At 53.3% G+C, this 18,528-nt stretch overlaps 1 protein-coding gene across 3 annotated transcripts in view; it reads left to right on the top strand.

Moving 5' to 3' along the window:
• Nucleotides 1-18,528, top strand: part of Septin9 (septin 9) — a 156,490-nt gene that overhangs the window by 84,709 nt on the left and 53,253 nt on the right. For all 3 annotated transcript variants that reach the window (XM_051181456.1, XM_051181470.1, XM_051181465.1), the window contains one exon: nt 4,881-5,525. In XM_051181456.1, coding sequence (XP_051037413.1) covers nt 4,881-5,525 — 645 coding nt within the window. The remainder of the gene's footprint in view (nt 1-4,880; nt 5,526-18,528) is intronic.

Below are 18,528 nucleotides of genomic sequence, written 5' to 3' on the forward strand. Positions count from 1 at the left end.
CTCTTCTGTGACTGATTTGGATGACTCTATGGGATTCTGGCATGTAACCCCGAACTGTTTCCAGTGTTTGCCGTGTCCCTGCTGATGTCGATGGTCTTGTGCATAAATCTTCAGATTATTTCCTTGGGATACAATCCCAGAAGTGGGCCTGAAGCGCGAGATTCCTCAACAGGCTTTGGTTCAAGTTAGGAGGATGGTGGAGGCTGAGGAGGCTAGAAGTAGGTGAGATTTGAGCCTGGCTTGGGATGGGGGAGTCAGCCCCCCATAGCATTGTTGGGCAAGGAAGGGCTAAGGAGACCACCCGCTCCTGCTGTAAGGGCTGGTGGCACTGTTTTTAGGTCCCAAGGGCGGTGTGGAGCCCTTTCCCATATGGCTTGACCCTGTATGTGTCTGTGTGTGGTAGCCTGCAGTTTGGGGTGCCTCCTACCAGCCCTTTGGGTACACTAGCTTGCTGGCCTGTGTAAGGCCACCCTTCTGCCAATCCAGTCCTTGGGATCTGATACGTAGTCAAGTCAGCGCCTCAGATCTGTGGAGGGGTCCACAGCCACAGACAGGTGCTCTGTGATGGACCTGCAGTTCAGTGTGGAGCATTGTACCATCTCACGGGACTTCACAGAGACTTCCAGCTAACAAAGAGGAAGGACCTGATGGCCTCACGCCTTGCCAAGTTTCGTCTTTCCTGTGGCTCAGGGGTCCGTGTCCCGGGCTGCTGTAAAGCAGTACTGGGGACAGGGTGGCCTGACAACGCATCTGTTCTCTCCTAGTTCTGCAGTTTAAATTCCAAGTGTCATTGGGGCTGCACGGGCAACCCTGGGGAGGGCACCTCCTGCCTGTCCCAGCAGCTGGGGCTGTGTCATTCCATTCTGATGTTTGACTCTGTGTCCTCCGGCTTCTTTAGCTCTCAGATAATTTTATACATTTCGTTTTTAAGGACTCTGGTGTCTGTCCCAAATCCAAAATGGTCTTTTTTTTTTTTAAAATACATACTATATTTATTTTTATTTTATATGCATCTGTGTTTTGCCTACCTGTATGTCTGTGTGAGGGTGTCAGGCCTTGGAGTTACAGGCAGTTGTGAGCTGCCATGTTGGTGCTGGGAATTGAACCCAGGTCCTCTGGAAAGGCAGTCAGTGCTCTTAACTGCTGAGCCATCTCTCCAGCCCCTAAAAGATGCTCTTATCTTGATTATACCTGTAAAGACCCCTTCCCCACAGGATCACCGCCACAGGCTCAGTGGGGATAGCACTTGTACAGGTCTTTTGGGGGAAGAGGCTTTCTAACCTTTGAAGAAAGTGGAGCTTGTTGGGCTCCTTAGGGGTGGAGACGATGCCTCCCTGCTCCCGAGGTCCTTCTGGGCTCCTGCCGCAGTCAGAGGCCCGCGGCCACACTGCTAGAGGTTGAAGAGGTGGTGGTATTGCAGTGAGTGGGCCGTGTCGGCTCTGAATGTGCTTGCTGGAAGCCGGTGGTGTAGAGCAGGGCTGCTGTGGGCAGCGTGGGATCCGGGAAGACTGGCAAGAGCTGGCTTGGGAACCCGAATCTTCTTCTGAGGAGGACAGGGGCTTATCTGAGGATGGTCCCGAGCCAAGGCAGGCTCCTCCTGCCTGTGTGCACATTGCTTAGATGGCCAAGGGACCTAGGGGCCTTGAGATCATGGGGGACTGAAGCCCAGGGATGCAGTTTCCTTCAGCTCTGCTACAGTCTGCTTTGTGCCAGCATTCAGCACCAGCGTAGAAGTGTACACTGCTGGCAGAGTGCCCAGGCAGAGTCCAAGGCTCCTTCCCCATTGCTGAGGATGCGGGGGGGGGGGGGGGGGTAGGGGTCGGGGCAGGAATAAGTTGCATTTTATGACTGGGGATGTATCTCAGTGGTGGGACACATTTATCTGACATATACAAAGGTACTAAAAAAAAAAAAAGAATAAAGAATTCTAAGGAATTATTTAATATAATACCTGGGTTCCCAAATTTATTTCCTGGGCACAGTAGTGCACCCATGTAATGTGTGCATTTGAGGGGTAGAGATGTGATATCAGTAGTTCAAAGTCAGCCCAGATACAGAGTGAGTCTGAGGTCAACCTACATGAGACTGTCTGGAAAAACAAAAATCAAAAGGAAACAAGGTAAATCAGTTAATTGATATCAAGAGGAATCATAAAAATTCAGATTCTGTTGGAAGTTTAGATGCTCAGGTTGTCTCAGGCAGAGCTGCAGGTCCCCCAGAAAAAGATACCCTGGGTCACCACCCGCTCAGCCAATCAGCTGATGGTAACTGCCCCTTCCTGGGCATCTGGGATGGTTGGACACAGCAGCCCAGGACTTTGTTCCTTTCTGTGTCCACCAGAAGCAAAGGATAACCAGGGCTAGAAAGGGACCCCCATGGAAGTGCTCCAATCTGGGGAGCCAGTCCCGGGAGCCTCGGCCCCTTTGCCCCTCCCCTCTGCAGTGTGACCACCATAGCCGGCTTGCAGGCCCATCTGGGGTGCACTGTTGGCTTTCCCCAGAAGAGAGAGAGAGGTGGGCAGGGGCGTGGATCTTCACCTGAGATTGTAGCCACTCCTCCCAGCAAAGCAATTCTGCCACTGTTGCTCTCCGGGGTGGGGGTGGGGGGATACCCAGGGGGGCTGGCGTGTGGAGGCTGGAGAAGGTTAACTGACAGCTCCATTTATGTGGCTGTGGGGACACCATCATTCATTCTGGGTGAAGACTCTCTAGAATGGCTGCTCAGCAGGTACCCTCACCTCACCAGTCCCCAGGGCCAGCTCGGGAATCACATTTTAATTTGTTGTTGGGACCTCAGGAGACACTGTTCATGTTTCCCAGGGAAGAATTCCGACACCAGCAGCGTGCATGCGCACATGCTCTCTCTGTGTGTCGCACGCACGCTCACCCAAGCCCACCTCAGTTGTTATTGAGTCAGGGTCTCCCTGACCTGGAACGGCGAGCTGTGGGACACCCCGAGCTCCCTTCCCCAGCGATGCAATTACAAGGGTGGACCCTCATACCTGGCTTTTTAAAGTGTGGATTCTGGGAGCATTTTACCGACTTGAGTTCTTTACTGAGTGCCCTTGCCCCAGCCTGTAGTCTTCTAGAGGAAGTCTGGCACAGTAGCCCTGGGGGGTGGGGGTGCTTGCATTTGGAGAAAGCTGGAGGCAGGGAGGTACATAGGACCCTGGAGCTGTTGCTAGGGGCTGGGCCAGCTCTTGGTCCTTCTTGCCGAGGGAAGAAAGAGGACACCATGGTGTCCCATGAAATCTGAGTTCTGGGGCTGGTGAGGAAGACCCTGCGTTGTCTGGAGCCAGAGCTGTGGAGTGTTCCTGCCACGTGGGCCCTTCCCGCTCTGTGCCTGGCTAACCTAAACAGCTGGTTCTCATTTCGCTGGTGGCTGCAGAGACGAGAGGCTTCCCTAGCGGGGAGCAGACACAGTAGCCATGTCAGCATGGCCGAGGGGGAACACTGGGCCCCAGGGTGGGAACTGGGTGGTCAGCACCCTGCATGGCCAGGAGTACTGGGTGGACAGGGTCCGGACTGAGGAGGGAGCAGGCTGCTGAGGGCCACTACATGCAGCCTCGGCATCAAAGACACAGGTGCTATGGGTCCATGCTGTTGCGCACGCCACAGGGTATCCTTTGCCAAGGAAATAGCACCCTTTTTACAATTACATTTATTTAGTTAGTTATGTGTGCATGTGGATCACAGGACAGCTTGTGGGGGTCTCTTCTTTCTAACGGGTGGATATTGGGGTAGAACTCAGATTGTCAGTCTTGGTCATGGCTAAGACCTTTATATGCTAAACTGTCTCAGTGGCCAGGCAGGGAATAATCCTGTTTTCTTTTTTTTCTAGTTAGTTAGAGAGAGAGAGAGAGAGAGAGAGAGAGAGAGAGAGAGAGAGAGAGTGTGTGTGTGTGTGTGTGTATGTGAGAGTATGTGTGCACCACACACACACAGGAGATTGCAAAGGTCAGAAGAGACACTGGATCTCCTGAAACTGGAGTTATGGGTGGTTGTTAGCTCTACCATGTGAGCGCTGGGAATCGAACCCAGGTCCTCTGTCAGAGCAGTCAGTGCTCTGCACCTCTGAGCCGTCTCTCCAGCCCCAGGAATAATATATCTTATTTATTTACTTATTTATTTAGTTTTGCTTCTTCAAGACTGGGCTTCTCTGTGTAGCCCTAGCTGTCCTGAAACTAATTATATAGCCCTGGCTGGCCTTGAACTCACAGAGATCCTGCCTGCCTCTGCCTCCTGAGTGCACCACCACCTCTTGGCAACGAAGGAATAATATTCTTTAGAGCACTGTTCTGTGGCTGGTGGTGCTCTATTGGCTGATGGGGTCTGGGTGTGTTGAGGAGGAGAGAATCTCAGGAGTCCTAAAGCAGAGCATCCTATGGCTGTCTCTAGAGGGAGAGGCTGTGTGGTCTGGGCTGTGGCCACAGCAGAACAGACAAGGCTACCTTCCTCCCAGGCCAGCCTCCTGGTAGTTAGTGCTCTGTGGGAGGTCCTACAATGGACTTGCTTGTTTCTTTTATGGGTGGGCAGAAGAGGGAGGTGGCTTACTGAGGCCTGTGGCCTCTGTGCCAGCACACCTGTCTCTATCCGCTTGTTTTTCCCTTTGACTGAGTTGGGTTTCCATCCCAGGGTAGGGAAGCACTCCTTCACTGAGCCCTTGCTCTTAAGGGGACAGGTTCTCACAAAGTTAGCTATGCTGGCTTTGAACTTGTAGCACAGGCAGGCCTTGAACGTGACCTCTTTCCTCAGCCTCCAAGTAGTTGGGATCCCTGGCCTGCCACCTTGCTCTTCTTTAAAGCACGGCTGCATCATGTGATTCCAGGGCCCCTCTGCCAGTGTGCACACCACATCCACTCTCCTCTCTCTCTCTTTCAGCCTTAAAGAGATCCTTTGAAGTCGAGGAGATTGAGCCACCCAACTCCACACCACCCCGGAGGGTCCAGACCCCTCTGCTCCGAGCCACGGTGGCCAGCTCCAGCCAGAAATTCCAGGACCTGGGCGTGAAGAACTCAGAGCCTGCTGCTCGCCTTGTAGACTCCCTGAGCCAGCGCTCCCCCAAGCCGACCCTACGGAGGGTGGAGCTGGCAGGGGCCAAGGCATCTGAGCCTATGTCTCGCCGCACCGAGCTCTCCATTGACATCTCCTCCAAGCAGGTGGAGAACACAGGCTCAGCTGCTGGGCCCTCACGGTTCGGGCTTAAGAGGGCCGAAGTCCTGGGCCATAAGACCCCAGAACCAGTCCCTCGGAGGACGGAGATCACCATAGTCAAGCCTCAGGAGTCAGTGCACCGCAGAGTGGAGACCCCTGTCTCCAAGATCCCCGAGGTCCCTGCTGTACCTGCCACTGATGTAGCCCCCAAGAGGGTAGAGATCCAGGTGCCCAAGCCAGCCGAGGCACCCAACTGCCCACTCCCGCCCCAGACCATGGAGAACTCGGAGGCACCAGCATCTCAGCTGCAGAGCCGGCTGGAGCCCAGGCCCCCTGTGGCTGTGGCTGAGGCCCCGTACCGGAACCAGGAGGGTGAGTAACCCAGAGCAGGGGTTCAGGCTGATCCAGCGTGTGTGTGTGTGTGTGCGTGTGCGTGCGTGTGCGTGTGCGTGTGCGTGTGTGTGTGTGTGTGTGTGTGTGTGCGCGCGCACACACACACAGAGTTGTATCCCAAGGCTCGAGTCACAGCAGGAGCCTGCAGTTGGAAGCAAATCTCGGGCAGCAAGCTCCTGGTGGCCAACAGTTGGGCCATGCCCGATCTCTGTCATGTGATCCTGGAGCTGGCAGGCCTGGGAGGCTAGAGTAGTAGTTGGTGCTATAGACACTGTGCTCTCCCATGGGGCAGGGAACAAGCCATGGGCGATGAGGGCTAAGTTGCTGGAGGGAAGATGGGAGGGAGGAGGGAGGGAGATCTGCTGGGCTTCAGATCTCTGCCCATGAGGCACTGAGCCTGCTAGAGGCTCAGAGCTGAGGACCGGGGTTGGGGACCAGGGGAGGCGGAACGTGGGTCCTGAGGTTCGCACTGGAGGCCTCCTGTCCGTCCCTCCCTCCGGTCTGGCCTTCCTCTCTTCTCATTGCAGGAGGGTTTATTTTGGCTTGTGGTTCTGGAGGATGTTGTCATCATGGCAGGGAACGCATGACAGCGGCGGCGGCATAGTCACCGTCCCGGTGCTGATCCCAGCTCTCTCTGCTTTCCTTGTTACCGGTAGTGAAACACACACAGCATATGCTGGCTGTTGTACCGTGTGGGAGTGTGCGGTTCAGTGTGCGGGTCAGTGTGCCGTCAGGCCCATTCAGGTTGCGCCACCACCACCACATCCAGGGGTTTCCAGAACTTTCCCATATCCCAAACAGAAACTCTGCTCCCCGTGAAGCAAGCGACTCCCTACACCTCCTCCCTTGGGTCTTCACAGCTCCATGCTTCATTCTGTCTGAGGTTGGACAACACTACTCATCCTGTCTGGCATAGTGGCCTCAACATTCATCCATATTGTAGCCTATGTCAGAAATTGTTACTTTTAAAAACAAATTAAGTGTATGTATGGACAGAACACACCCCCCCCATGGGATTTGAACCCAGGAACTTGTGCTTGTCAGGCAAGTGCACTACCACTGAGACACGTGCCTAGCCTCAGGTAGAATCAGTTTGTCCATCGATGATGAGCCCTCAGCCGTCTCCCACCACTTGGTTCTTGTAAACAATGCTTGCAGCACAGTGATGCACACAGCTTCTCTGTGGTTGGTAGACTTGGGACCAGGCTGCGGTGAGGGTGCAGAGACTCCTCCTGGAGCCTCTGGGCCTGGGGACCTGGGGCTCCGCCTTCCCAGGGTGCCAGGTGTCAGATCACAGGGACTCATGAGCGTTTGAAGGGTCCTTCCAGACCCAGGTGTGTGTCTGTGCCTTTCTCCCTAACCCTAAACTTGACCCTGCAGAGAGTTGCTCAGACTCAGTGTCCAGACTTCTGGTCGGGGAAACAGAGGCCCTGGGCGTTGTTGTTGAGTAGCGGGGCCAGAGGCTTTCCTCCACAGGCCCTGATCGGTTTGAGACCTCCAAAGACACCAGATACATCTCTCCTGAGATGAGATGTTCACACTGCTGACTCAGACAGGATGTGGTGGGAGATAAAGACAGCTGCACCGAGCCACCCAGCTGTTGATCACAGCTGGTGCTGGGCTGCCTGGAAGGTGGCCCTGATCTGGGGTGGGGTGCGGAATGTCTGCTTAAGGATGCTGTTTGTCCTCTGGTGAGGACGCAGGCCTGTGCCAGGCCTGCGCCACAGGGAGGAGTCTGCAGCCTCTGCCCTGGGTAGCTTGTGGGCAGATGGTGAGTGGTCAGTGGGAAGAGCCCTGTGGGAACCTGTTGGGCAGGGCAGGGATTGCATAGGTCAGGGCGAAGAAAGGCGTGTGTGTGTGTGTGCGTGCGTGTGTGCTCACGCATGCGTGTGTTGCATGCATGTGTGAATGTGCGCAATGTGTGCATGTGTGTGCATGCATGTGTGGGTGGAGGCTAGGTGTCATTCCTCAGCAGACATCCACCTTGTTTTTTTTTTTAATTTTAGATATATTTATCTTATGTGTATGATCGCTTTGTCTTCATGTATGTCTGTGTACAGTGTACATGCCTGACACCTGCAGAGATGAGCAGAGGGCATCAGACCCTCCATATTGAGAGTTGGGGATGGTTGTGAGCCACCATGTGGGTTCTGGGACCAAACAAGTGCTCTTGACATCTGTGACATCTCTGCAGCCACCCTTTCTGGGGACGGGGGTGTCTCACTGAGGTCTGGGGCTTGCCTGTTAGGTTGGCTGACCCCCATACGTCTCCAATGATAAAGTTGTAAGTTCTAGGTGTGGGTGCTAAGGCTGTGGGTGCTGGAGATAAGCCTAGCCCTTGCATATACACAGCAGCTTTATTGGCTGAGCACCTCCGGCCACCCCAGCCACCCTCAGCCACCCAAGCCACGCCCCCAGATACAAGAGGCCCTTCATAGTCATCTAGAGGCTCAAGATGGTGCAGTTCCTTTAGGCAGAGGGCGGGGCGGGGGGGACAAGGCAGGCAAGGCCTTCCCCAGGGAGTTTATTGGGAATCATATGGGGGGGGTCCTGCCTCATATTTCCTGACCTCCAACTTCTCCAAGGCGACACCTCATTCTCCATCTTCCCCAGGTCACCCATCCACAGGGCTCTTGGTCCCCTGCTGAGCTAGCTTTCCCTGGCCTGACACCCTAAAGCAGGTCCTTCCTGCTCCCCAACTGTACCTGCTCAGCTCTTCTGCTCAGCTCTTCTCTGGGTCTCTCACACCTTCCTTGCAAAGCCCTCACCCTGATGTCCTAACCTCCACTTTTGCTTTGTCGAACTCCTACACACCCCTCAAATCCCTATCCATCCTTCCCTGTAGCTGGAAACAGCCTCCCTTCCAATGACTCTGAGGTGTCTTTGTGTTTACCTAGGATGTAAATTATTTGTGTACGAACCATCTTTCCTCTGCTAGATTCTTCTTCCAGTGCCGAAACGGATTTCCATAGGACAATAAGTAATTTACTATTCTTCAAAATGAAGAAAATGTGAACATTAGGAAAAAGCTAAAATTCAAGCTTCCACGAGCCTGAACGTTCTGCTGTAGGCTTCAGAATTCTGACAGAAGGCTGGAGTCCTCTGGGGCAGGGCTCAGGCTGCTGTCTGTTATTATAGAGCACCGTCAGGTGACTAGTGAGTGACTTGGACGTGGCAGATGCCCAATAAAATACTGGTGATGACTGCTAGGTGATGGCCTGGGGACAACATTTTGGTGGCTGCTGTAGGCATATGCAGGGATCCCTTGCAACCTCCTCCCAGGGATCCTTGTTTCCTGCTGCTGGGGGCAGGGACCAGTGAGTCATCCTCAGGGTGCACTGGAGAGGGGGTTCCCTGGCACAGTATGGGGACCTAGATAGCGGAAGAGAAGGGACAGCCGAGGCTCCCTGGCCTCCTCCTCCTATTCTGGGCCTTGCTGAGATCTTCCTATATACGGTGGGTTCCTGGTGGCAGAGATCCCTGGGTGATGATACCGAACTTTGCTGCCAGGGCAGGGTGCTGGCTCAGCCCCTGCAGCCTCCCTCTGGCACACAGCCACGGCAGCGGCTCCCCAGGCTGCCTTATAAGGCAGGCCCTGCACTTGCCACTCCTTCCTGGTCTGGTACCGTGCCTTCTCTGGTACTCATGAGGCCCTGCTGAGTTCCTGGGTGTGTCCTGACCACACCCATGAGCCCACTGGTTCTGAGCCATCCCCACTGTTTCCCAGCCTGCCTCCGATTCTGAAGCTCCCTGGTTCCTTGCCTGGGAGGAGTGGCTGACCTCGGATGTGCCCCTGGGTGTTAGGTGTGTGTCAGTCCTGGGGACAGAGAGGGGAGGGGCCCCCATGCAGAGAGTGGGACTATAAGTCCATTGTGTCATGGAGGGGGTTAATCATAGCAGGTTCTCTGAGGTCACCCAGTGGGTCACAGAACGGGGGAACTCCAGGACAGGAAAGTCCGGTCCCGGATGGGGAAGAATGTGCCAGTTCCAGCCTGGGGACTGGATACATCCCACACATTGGGGTACCCAGTTGGGGAGGGGGCACCCTCCGTAGAACTGGTGAGGAGGCACTCCAGCTTGTGTTTTCAGGACACCCTCCAGGCTGTGGGGACCCTGTGAGTGTCCCTGGTCTGTGACTTTCCTCGGGGTGGGTTTCTTCATCTGCAGCTCAGGTCTTAGGGCGAGACCCTGTTTGTGCCTCATGAGATCAGCAGAGATTGCTCATGGGGTGGGGGAGACGGGGGGGGCAGGGAGGGGAGCCTCCCGCCACCTCTGCAGGAGGGCCGTTCCATTCCCAACAGGCCATCACCACACCTGCGTGACCCTCTGCTCCCTGCCACGGTGGTCATCCCATTCTGGGACTGGATGTCTGTCTCTCCTACGGATGGGCACATTCAGTCTGAGCTCTTCCAGACTGTTCCCACCTAGGCCAAGGGAACAGGAGGGTTAGGGGGAAGAGTGGCCAGGCCAGTTGGGTCTCCTTCAAGGTGGAGGCAGACAGACAGACAGACCCTGGCTCTGGGGTCCAGGCACAGTCCCTCCTTGGCTGCCTACCCAGCTGTCTGCCGCCCAGCTGTCTGCGGAGCCAAGGGTGCAGGGATGAGGGAGGGCCAGGCCTCTCCACGGATCGCAGCCCAGCTGCTGTGGAATACCTTAAATAGACAGCTGCGGCATGCCTGCCTGGGGGACGGGTCCTGCCCCACCCCTCCAGTTCTGTGGCTGAGCCTCTGACCACCCAGCGGTGCTGGGGGTTGAGCCTGGCCCCAGCACATGGAACTGTAGGATACCCCCCTCCCCTGCCCCTGCCACACCTACATGGAGCAGTTGCCCAAGGAGGAACCGTGCAACCTCCGTCTCCAGGCCCTGGATAGCTGCTAGGATCCAGGGTATGAATGCTGGTGTGGCTGTCCAGGATAGCCCAGGGCAGATGGCCATGCCCTGTCTGTGTGGCTGCAAGGAGAACACATTCAGTCCTGGAGGCGGGTGGTGCACTGATGCTCCTAGCTGATGCTCCTAGCTGACCAGACTCTGACTTCCTCTGGTGGCCAAGGAGAGTGCCACATGGCATATGTTGGTCCTGTCCCCAGAGCCTCAAGCCTGGGAGTTGCAAAGGAAGGGCTCACACCACTTCCTCTAGTTTGCCGTGGACCGGTGGTCGCTGCCCCCACACCCATCACAGGGAACCCTTTACCCTCTTTGTCATCAACGGACCGTGGACACTGGGATCCAAGAGCTGGCTTCCTTCTAGCTCTCTGCACACACTGGGCAGAGGAGAGAGTAAAATGAGGTGGAGAGTGCTTGGGAGGGAGAAGCTAGCCGACCAGGAGCTCTGTTCAGCCTGAGGCATATGACCCATCTCAACAAGAAAGCCGGTGGAGCGGGGAGCTTTGCAGGGATGGCTCCATGATTAACAGCACTGCTTTCACTGGGTGTGATGGTACACACCCTTGATCCCAGCATCTGAGAGCTGGAGAGATGGCTCAGAGGTTAAGAGCACTGGTTAAGACCTGAGCTCTTCCAGAGGTCCTGTGTTCAATTCCCAGCAACCACATGGTGGCTCACAACCGTCTGTAATGAGATCTGGCGCCCTCTTCTGACCTGTGGGCACACATGCAGGCAGAACACTGTATGTATAATAAATCAATCTAGAATAGGAGAGTAAAAAGTCCTTTAAAAAAAAAAAAACCAAGCAAATAAAAAACCCCAAACTAATAATGAGGTTTGAAGGCATTGGGTGGCATTGAGGAACCTATGCCCTTTGCTTCTGACTACCTAAGTGTGTGTGTGTGTGTGTGTGTGTGTGTCTGTGTGTGTGTCTGTGTGTGTGTCTGTGTGTGTGTCTGTGTGTGTGTCTGTGTGTGTGTCTGTGTGTGTGTCTGTGTGTGTGTCTGTGTGTGTGTCTGTGTGTGTGTCTGTGTGTGTGTCTGTGTGTGTGTCTGTGTGTGTGTCTGTGTGTGTGTCTGTGTGTGTGTCTGTGTGTGTGTCTGTGTGTGTGTCTGTGTGTGTGTCTGTGTGTGTGTCTGTGTGTGTGTCTGTGTGTGTGTCTGTGTGTGTGTCTGTGTGTGTGTCTGTGTGTGTCTGTGTGTGTGTCTGTGTCTGTGTGTGTCTGTGTGTGTCTGTGTGTGTCTGTGTGTGTGTGTGCGCGCGCGCATGCATGCTACCCACTGGTTCCCGATAGAGAATTGCCTGACCGCCTGACCACTGGAGTGGCCTCAGGCTTCCATCTCCCGTCTGATAGCTCTGTTGGAAGCGGCCGGTGGCAGAGGCCCACTGGCAGACTTTGCTCACTCTCTGGGGGTTGGGATCCTGTTTCTGCTCTGCTCTGACTTTTACCCCTCTGGTCCAATGTAATACCTCATTATTTCAGAGAGGGGAAGTGGGAGCCAGCACCCAGGAGGTTTGTGTTTAGCCCTTATAAGAAAACCAAGCCCAGCCCTTATTTAAGGAAGCTGTGCCTAGCACAAAGAACCAAGGAAATGCTAGAATTTTCCAGTCTCCCGGTCAGTCCAGAGGCCCTATTGATCCACCTGCGTGTCTCGCTCCCTGGCTCCCACCTTCTCCCATCCTGCTTTCTGCTGTGAATTTTGAAAGGCCTTTCTTACTCATTGCTAGATCATAAATCCTGAAGGTCCCAAAAAGTCTGAAAAGAAAGCCACCTCCCGCCTACCCCCCTCGCTATATTCTCAGGAGGGCGCGCCATGCTGACAGCTGGGCATGCTGTCAACATTTGGAATTTTGTTAAGTGTAGATTTATTTTTTTGAGACAGGGTTTCTCTGTGTGTCTTGAGCCTGTCCTGGAACTAGCTCTCATAGACCAGGCTGGCCTTAAACTCACAGAGGTCCACCTGCGTCTGCCTCTGCTGGAATAGAGAAGGCATTGCCACCTGTATCTTTTGTATGTTTACAGCCCAAAGCCCTGTGGCTCCTTTTTTCTCAGCTGGATTGTTAATTCTTTTCTTGCTGATTAAAAAAATAATAAGTTTTATTACAATTTTTATTTTGTACACATGGGTGTTTTGCCTGTAAGCAAAGCCTGTGCACCACATGCATGCCGGAAGAGCTGCTGAGCGGTACAGGGAACTGAACCCGGGTCCTCTGCAAGAGCAGCCTGTGATCCTACTGAGCACGACTCCAGCCCCATGATTTGGTTTTTGTTTTGTTTTGTTTGTTTTTTGAGACAGGGTTTCTCTGTGTAGCCCTGTAAACCAGGCTGGCCTTGAACTCACAGAGCTCCTCCTTCTCTGTCTCCCAAGTGCTGGGATTAAAGGTGTTTGCCACCACCACCCCGGCTACCATGATTTCTTTTTTAAGAATCTTTTTTTTTTTTTTTTTTTTTTTAAGAGTCTTTAAGCTGTTGTTGATGATCAGACCTGTAGTTCCAGCCTGAGAGAGGTTCAGCCTGAGAGAGAGAGATGGCTGGTAGTTAGAGACCCGCCGGGGCTACAGAATGAATACCAAGGGTTCAGGACTTCGTAGCAAAGGAAGGAGGATTCTTCTGACTTTGATTGTGGTGGTATGGGGTTTAAGCACCCTGGCTCTGCGTGTCCCCACCCCACCCCCAACTGTAGTGTGCTCTCCCAAACAGAACACTCGAAGGCTGTATTGTGAGGCTTCTGCCTTTACTTTGGGCTTTTGGGTCTCATGTCCTGCTGCATTCCAGAGCGATAGACAAGAATTTCACCCATGTTTTCTTCTAATGTTTCTGTGGTTTTATTTTTATGTACTGGTGTCGTTAATCTGCTGGAATTTATTTTGGTTTGAGCATCATGGTGGGATCTGTGTCTTTTTTTTTTTTGCACGGATGCGCGCTCGGTGAGCTGGCTCTGCAGTGTGGGGTGTGTGCCGAGCTATTTTAGTTTTTCTGGTGACAGCGCTGTGCTGGCTTAGCAAAAACACCCTGGATGCGTTTCTTTCTTCCTCTCCCTTCTGGAACACTTTCACAGCAACACAATCCTTTCTTTGTTAAAACTTTTAAGGAACTCACTAGTGAAACCATCTGGGCCTGATACTTTTGTGGGCGTCTAGTATTTAAGAAGGAAAAAAAAACCTTAAAATTATTTTCCATGGGGCTGTGAGTTTAGAGAGGCTCTTCAAAACCTATTTTTTTTTTAGGGCAGAGGATGCAGCTGAGGATGTAGCTTGGTGGTGTGGCGCTGGCCCCCACAGGCACAACCACAACATCCTAAGCACTGAAAGAAACCACCTATTGTCTAGTTGGGTGTGCAGGCAGGGCCTGTAATTCCTGCATTGGGAGGCTAAGGCAGGGGATCATGGATCTGAGACTAGCTTGAGCTACATAGTGAATCTCAGGCCAGCCCAGGCTACGTAAGAATACCTCTCCCCCCCCACCCCGTGTGTGTGTATGTGTGTGTGTGTGTGTGTGTGTGTGTGTGTGTGTGTGTGATTTAAAAATGTGTTTGTGAGGTGGCTCAGCAGGTACAAGTGTCCCCCATGCAAGCCTGACAATCCATTTAACTCCTAGAACCAATGTAAAGATGGATGCAGAGAGCTTACTCTACAGAGTTGTCCTCTGACCTCCCATTGAAGCACTGTGGTGTGTACACCCCATCTCTCTCACATACACACACACACACACACACACACACACAGGACACACACAGAGTGCGCACGTGCGCGCGCGCGCACACACACACACACACACACACACACAGTAAGAGCAGCAATAATTTTGCAATGTGGTTGTGATGTGTGCCTCTTGTCACACCTCGCCTTCAGGGTTGGGGTTACACGCATGCATGACCGTGCTGTTTTTCAATGTAAACTCTGCGGATGCTGACTCAGGTCCTGGGCAGTCATCCCCCCAGGACCCCCACCCCCATTTCTTTCCCTATAGAAGATTATTCACTCATCTATTTAAAAACCTCTCAGGCCATTCAGAGTTAGTTGCTTTCGCATCTTCTGGGGGAGGGTATGTAGAGGGAGCAGTTTGCATCTACCCTCAGCGGCTCTCCTGGATACGGTCCTGTCTGAAGACGGGATATATGACATGCGTTGGACCAGGCGATGCCATGGGCCACTCTGGAAGCACTCTTGTGCATTAGAGAGTGACACAGGTTCTGAGAGGGACATGTGCAGAGGACCCCATATCCTGAGGAGGAAGGCTACCTACCCACCCTCCATAGTTGCAATACTGGAGGAAGGGATAATGGGAAAGGGAAACTCTGCCTTGGAGTGGGGGGTGGGGTGGGCAGTGGTCTAGGCAGGGTCTGTCTCAGGATCATGAAGTCTGGAATCTTGCAGAAAGTAGCTGAAATCCATTTTCCATCAGGGCTTAGGCATGCAGGTAGGTGTGTGTGTGTGTGTGTGTGTGTGTGTGTGTGTGTGTGTGTCTGTCTGTCTGTCTGTCTGTCTGTCTGTCTGTGTAAGAGTCCATGTCTTCCTTGATCTCTCTCCACCTTATACATTGACGCAGCGTTTCTCTCTTAAACCCAGAGCTTGCTGGGTCTACCTAACGCCCACCCCGCCCTTGCAGCAGAGCTTCTAAGAGCTGAGATTCCAGGCAGCTGGGGATCTAAAGCAGATACATTTTTATACATCATATTAAGGCAAGATACTCAGGATAAACAGCTTGTAAGGGAGAAAGGTTTATCTCAGCTCAGTTCAAGACTTTCGGTCCATGGCTGGTCGGCCCCTTGTGATTGCACAGCACATCATGGCGGGGTAGAGGACGCTGGTCACCTTGTACTGGCTGGAGAGTCAGAAGGTGAGTTTTCAATATCCCCTTCAGGAATAGCCCTCTAACCCCCACCCCCACCATGACCTAGCCACCTAAGGGTCCCACAGGTGTCTAACACACGGTCAAGATCCAGACATAGCAGAGGTTTACTATGAGGGTTCGAAAGCGACCTTGATCTTACTGATTTCTAAGTCTTACAATACTTCAAAATGCGTACAATGAATGATAATAGCCTTATGCTACCGGTAAGGCCCATGCCATGTTGTCTTCATATCTGTGTATGTATGTGTGTGCCTGCTTATCTGTAGGTGTACCACATGCATGCAGGTGCTGTAGGAGTCCACAAGGGGGTGTCAGAATCCCTGGAGCTAGAGTTAGGGGTGGTTGTGAGCTGCCATGTGGGTGCTGGGAACTGAACCTGAGTCCTTTGCAAGAGCGGCCACTGCCCTTAACTGCTGAGCCGCCTCTCTGGCCCCCCATATCATGACTTACCCTCAGAGATGCCGGGAAGTTGATGACCTCATCAGACCTGTCTGCAGAGGCCAGATTGGCGTCTGTAGGTCAGGTTCTCTTGGTAGCAGCAGAAAGACAAGGTTTGGGGAAGTCTGTCAGAATACAGATAATGTGCTTAGCAGCTATGTCTATGAGCTTAGAGTGTTAAAAAAGGTTAGGAAGGAAGGGAGAAAAGGCGGAGATCTGCCACATGGCATCTGTGTGGGCACCAAGGAATACAGCAGTGACTGTCCACCGCAGACGGATTTGTGTCCCCAGGAGTGGCATGCTTGTTTGGGAGGAGATGAGTGACAGGCGCTGAGGCTGAAATTGAGAGGGGTGAAGAATGAGAGGCATGGCTGGGCTAGAGATGCCTGGTGGTGTGGTGGGCAGGATCAGCGTAAGCCTTGGGGTGGGCTCCAGATGTGCGGGCTGGAGGGTGCCAGGGACATCTGGAGGTTGGTGCCAGATGAATGAGGCCCAGGCGTTGGTGCAGAATGTATGGGGGCGTGCAGAATTTGGGAATCCAGACAAATGGTGTCTTAATGCTGTTGGGTGTCCATCGTCATCCCCCCCCCCCCCCCCCCCCCGTGCTGGGATGGAACTCATGGCTTTGTATGTGCGTATGAGTGCATGCCTGTGCAGGCAGAAAGCTGACCGTGAGTGCTTCCCTGGTCAGTCTCAGGCCTTACCTTTTGAGACAAGATCTCTCACTGAACCTGATGCACCCCTATAGTCTGACTGGCCAGCAAGCCTCAGACATCCTGTTTCTGCCTCCCCAGGGCTGCGATAGATACCACGTCTGGCTTTTAATGCGTGTGCTGTTAACAAGTCTTCCTGCTTGGCTGGCAAGGGCTCTACCCACTGAGCTATCTCCCTAGCTCCACAGCTCAGTATTTTCAAAAACTGGAATTAAATTAATACTGATAAGCTGCCATGGTGAACAACTTCAGAACTTCATCCAGACACAGAGCCGAGCCCTGCATGCACATAGTCCCCTGGGTTTCCTGGCCCTGGCCTGAGAGACTTGCGGTTTGGGGTCTAGTCTGCCTTTGAAGCTGAGTGTCTCTTGGGGTGAAAACAGGTCAGTGCAGCTCTGAGACCTCAACAACCTTGTGATTTGGCTGTGGCCATGTGGCATTGCTACAGTAGGGGAGGTCGCGCTGGCCCAAAGCAGTCCCTCTCTACTCTAAAGCTCCGCGAACAGGAAGCGGAGCCCTGAGGGCGTCCGGGCTCCCCACAGGCACTCCCCATGCTGTACAGCCCCTGAGTTTTAGTTACAGAAGCCCTTAATGTCTGAATCCCCAGTCACCTCATCCAGGGATGTAAAGGGGGGAAGACCCCAACCTTTAACTCTCTTGTATTATATCCATGAGCCCAAATCATCCCCTGACTCAGCCTGTTGGCTCAGGACCAGCGGGGCATTCTCTCTCTTGGTTTTTTTTACCTGCAGAGATCATGCTATCTCTACTTCCCAGGGCACGGTGAGGTTGGAGTTCAGAGAGCCCTGGAAGGCTGGGGATGTAGTTCAGTTGGGAGAGTGTTTGCCTAAGGGTGCACGAAGACCTGGGTACCACATAAGCCTGATGCACGCCTGTGACCCCAGCATTTGAGAAGTGAAGACAGAAGCTCAAGACTTCAAGGCCATCCTTAGCTATACATCGAGACCAACCTGGGCTACGCTCAAAAACAAAACAAAAAGCCAGTCAACTTTGTAGGTGCAGTTTTTCGTCCTGCCAGCCCACTCCCAAATAACCACACAGAGACTGGTTACCAGTTACACAATGTTCAGCCACTAGGTTAGCTGCAGTGGCATCTCGTGAACCTGTGGTGGCGGCCACATCATGAAAAATGTAAGCATGGTGTGTATTTATAGTATATACACATTTACAGTTAGGCTTGCAGCTCACTAGCTCTTATAACTCAGCCCATATTTCTTATCTGTGCTCTGTCACGTGGCTCGGTACCTTTCCTCATTAGGACTACTTCATCTCCTCTCCTTCTGAATGTCCTGGGGACTCTTCTTACGGCCACCTTCTTCTTCCAGTGTCCTCAGTCTGGTTCTCCCACCTAACCTTACCCTGCCCAGCTGTAGCCCAACTAGCATCTTTATTAAACCAATCACAGTGACATATATTCACGCAGTGTAAAGGAATGCTCCTAGATAAATGCATCACGAACTGCATTTGGGTTCTGGCACTCCTGATTTGCAGGCTTGGGGCAGTCTCATGTCCAGAGCCTCGGTTTCCCCACCTGTGGGGTTGTTGGGAGGAGGAATGGAAGGAATTGCAGAGAAGTGCCTGGGCACTGTGATGGTGTGCCGTACTGCACATGGTAGACACTTAGCAGACGTGAGGTGGCATCAGTAGACCCTGGGGTGGCAGTATATGATCCAGCGCCATTGTTTCTGTTTGCAAGTGTTTCCTGTTACGCCTTATGTCTGTTGGTGCCAGAGTTCCCATGAGGGTTTGTGCCCGCCCACTCCGTCTTGTCTGCTACCGTGGCCGTGGGACTCTTGCTGTCCAGTGAGGTGGAGATGGTCACTGCTCTGTCAGTGAGCACCTGTGGCAGGCTTGACTGCTAGGACTCTGCTGGAGAGGGGGGGCTCATTCTTCTGCAGCCTGCACCCCTGGTGTGCGTGTTTGGAGGTTAGTGGCACCTGAGTGAGGTACAGAGGTCAGGAAGATGGCTCTGCCTCTTGACAGGAGAGTCCCCTGGCCTCCACTCCTTCCTGGCATGCCTTCAAGGCCTTGAGAACTCACACCTCTAATGCCATCGAAGCCCCTACCTGCT

This window comes from Phodopus roborovskii, unplaced genomic scaffold (assembly GCF_943737965.1).
Source record: "Phodopus roborovskii unplaced genomic scaffold, PHOROB, whole genome shotgun sequence".
Classification (NCBI taxonomy): Eukaryota; Metazoa; Chordata; class Mammalia; order Rodentia; family Cricetidae; genus Phodopus; species Phodopus roborovskii.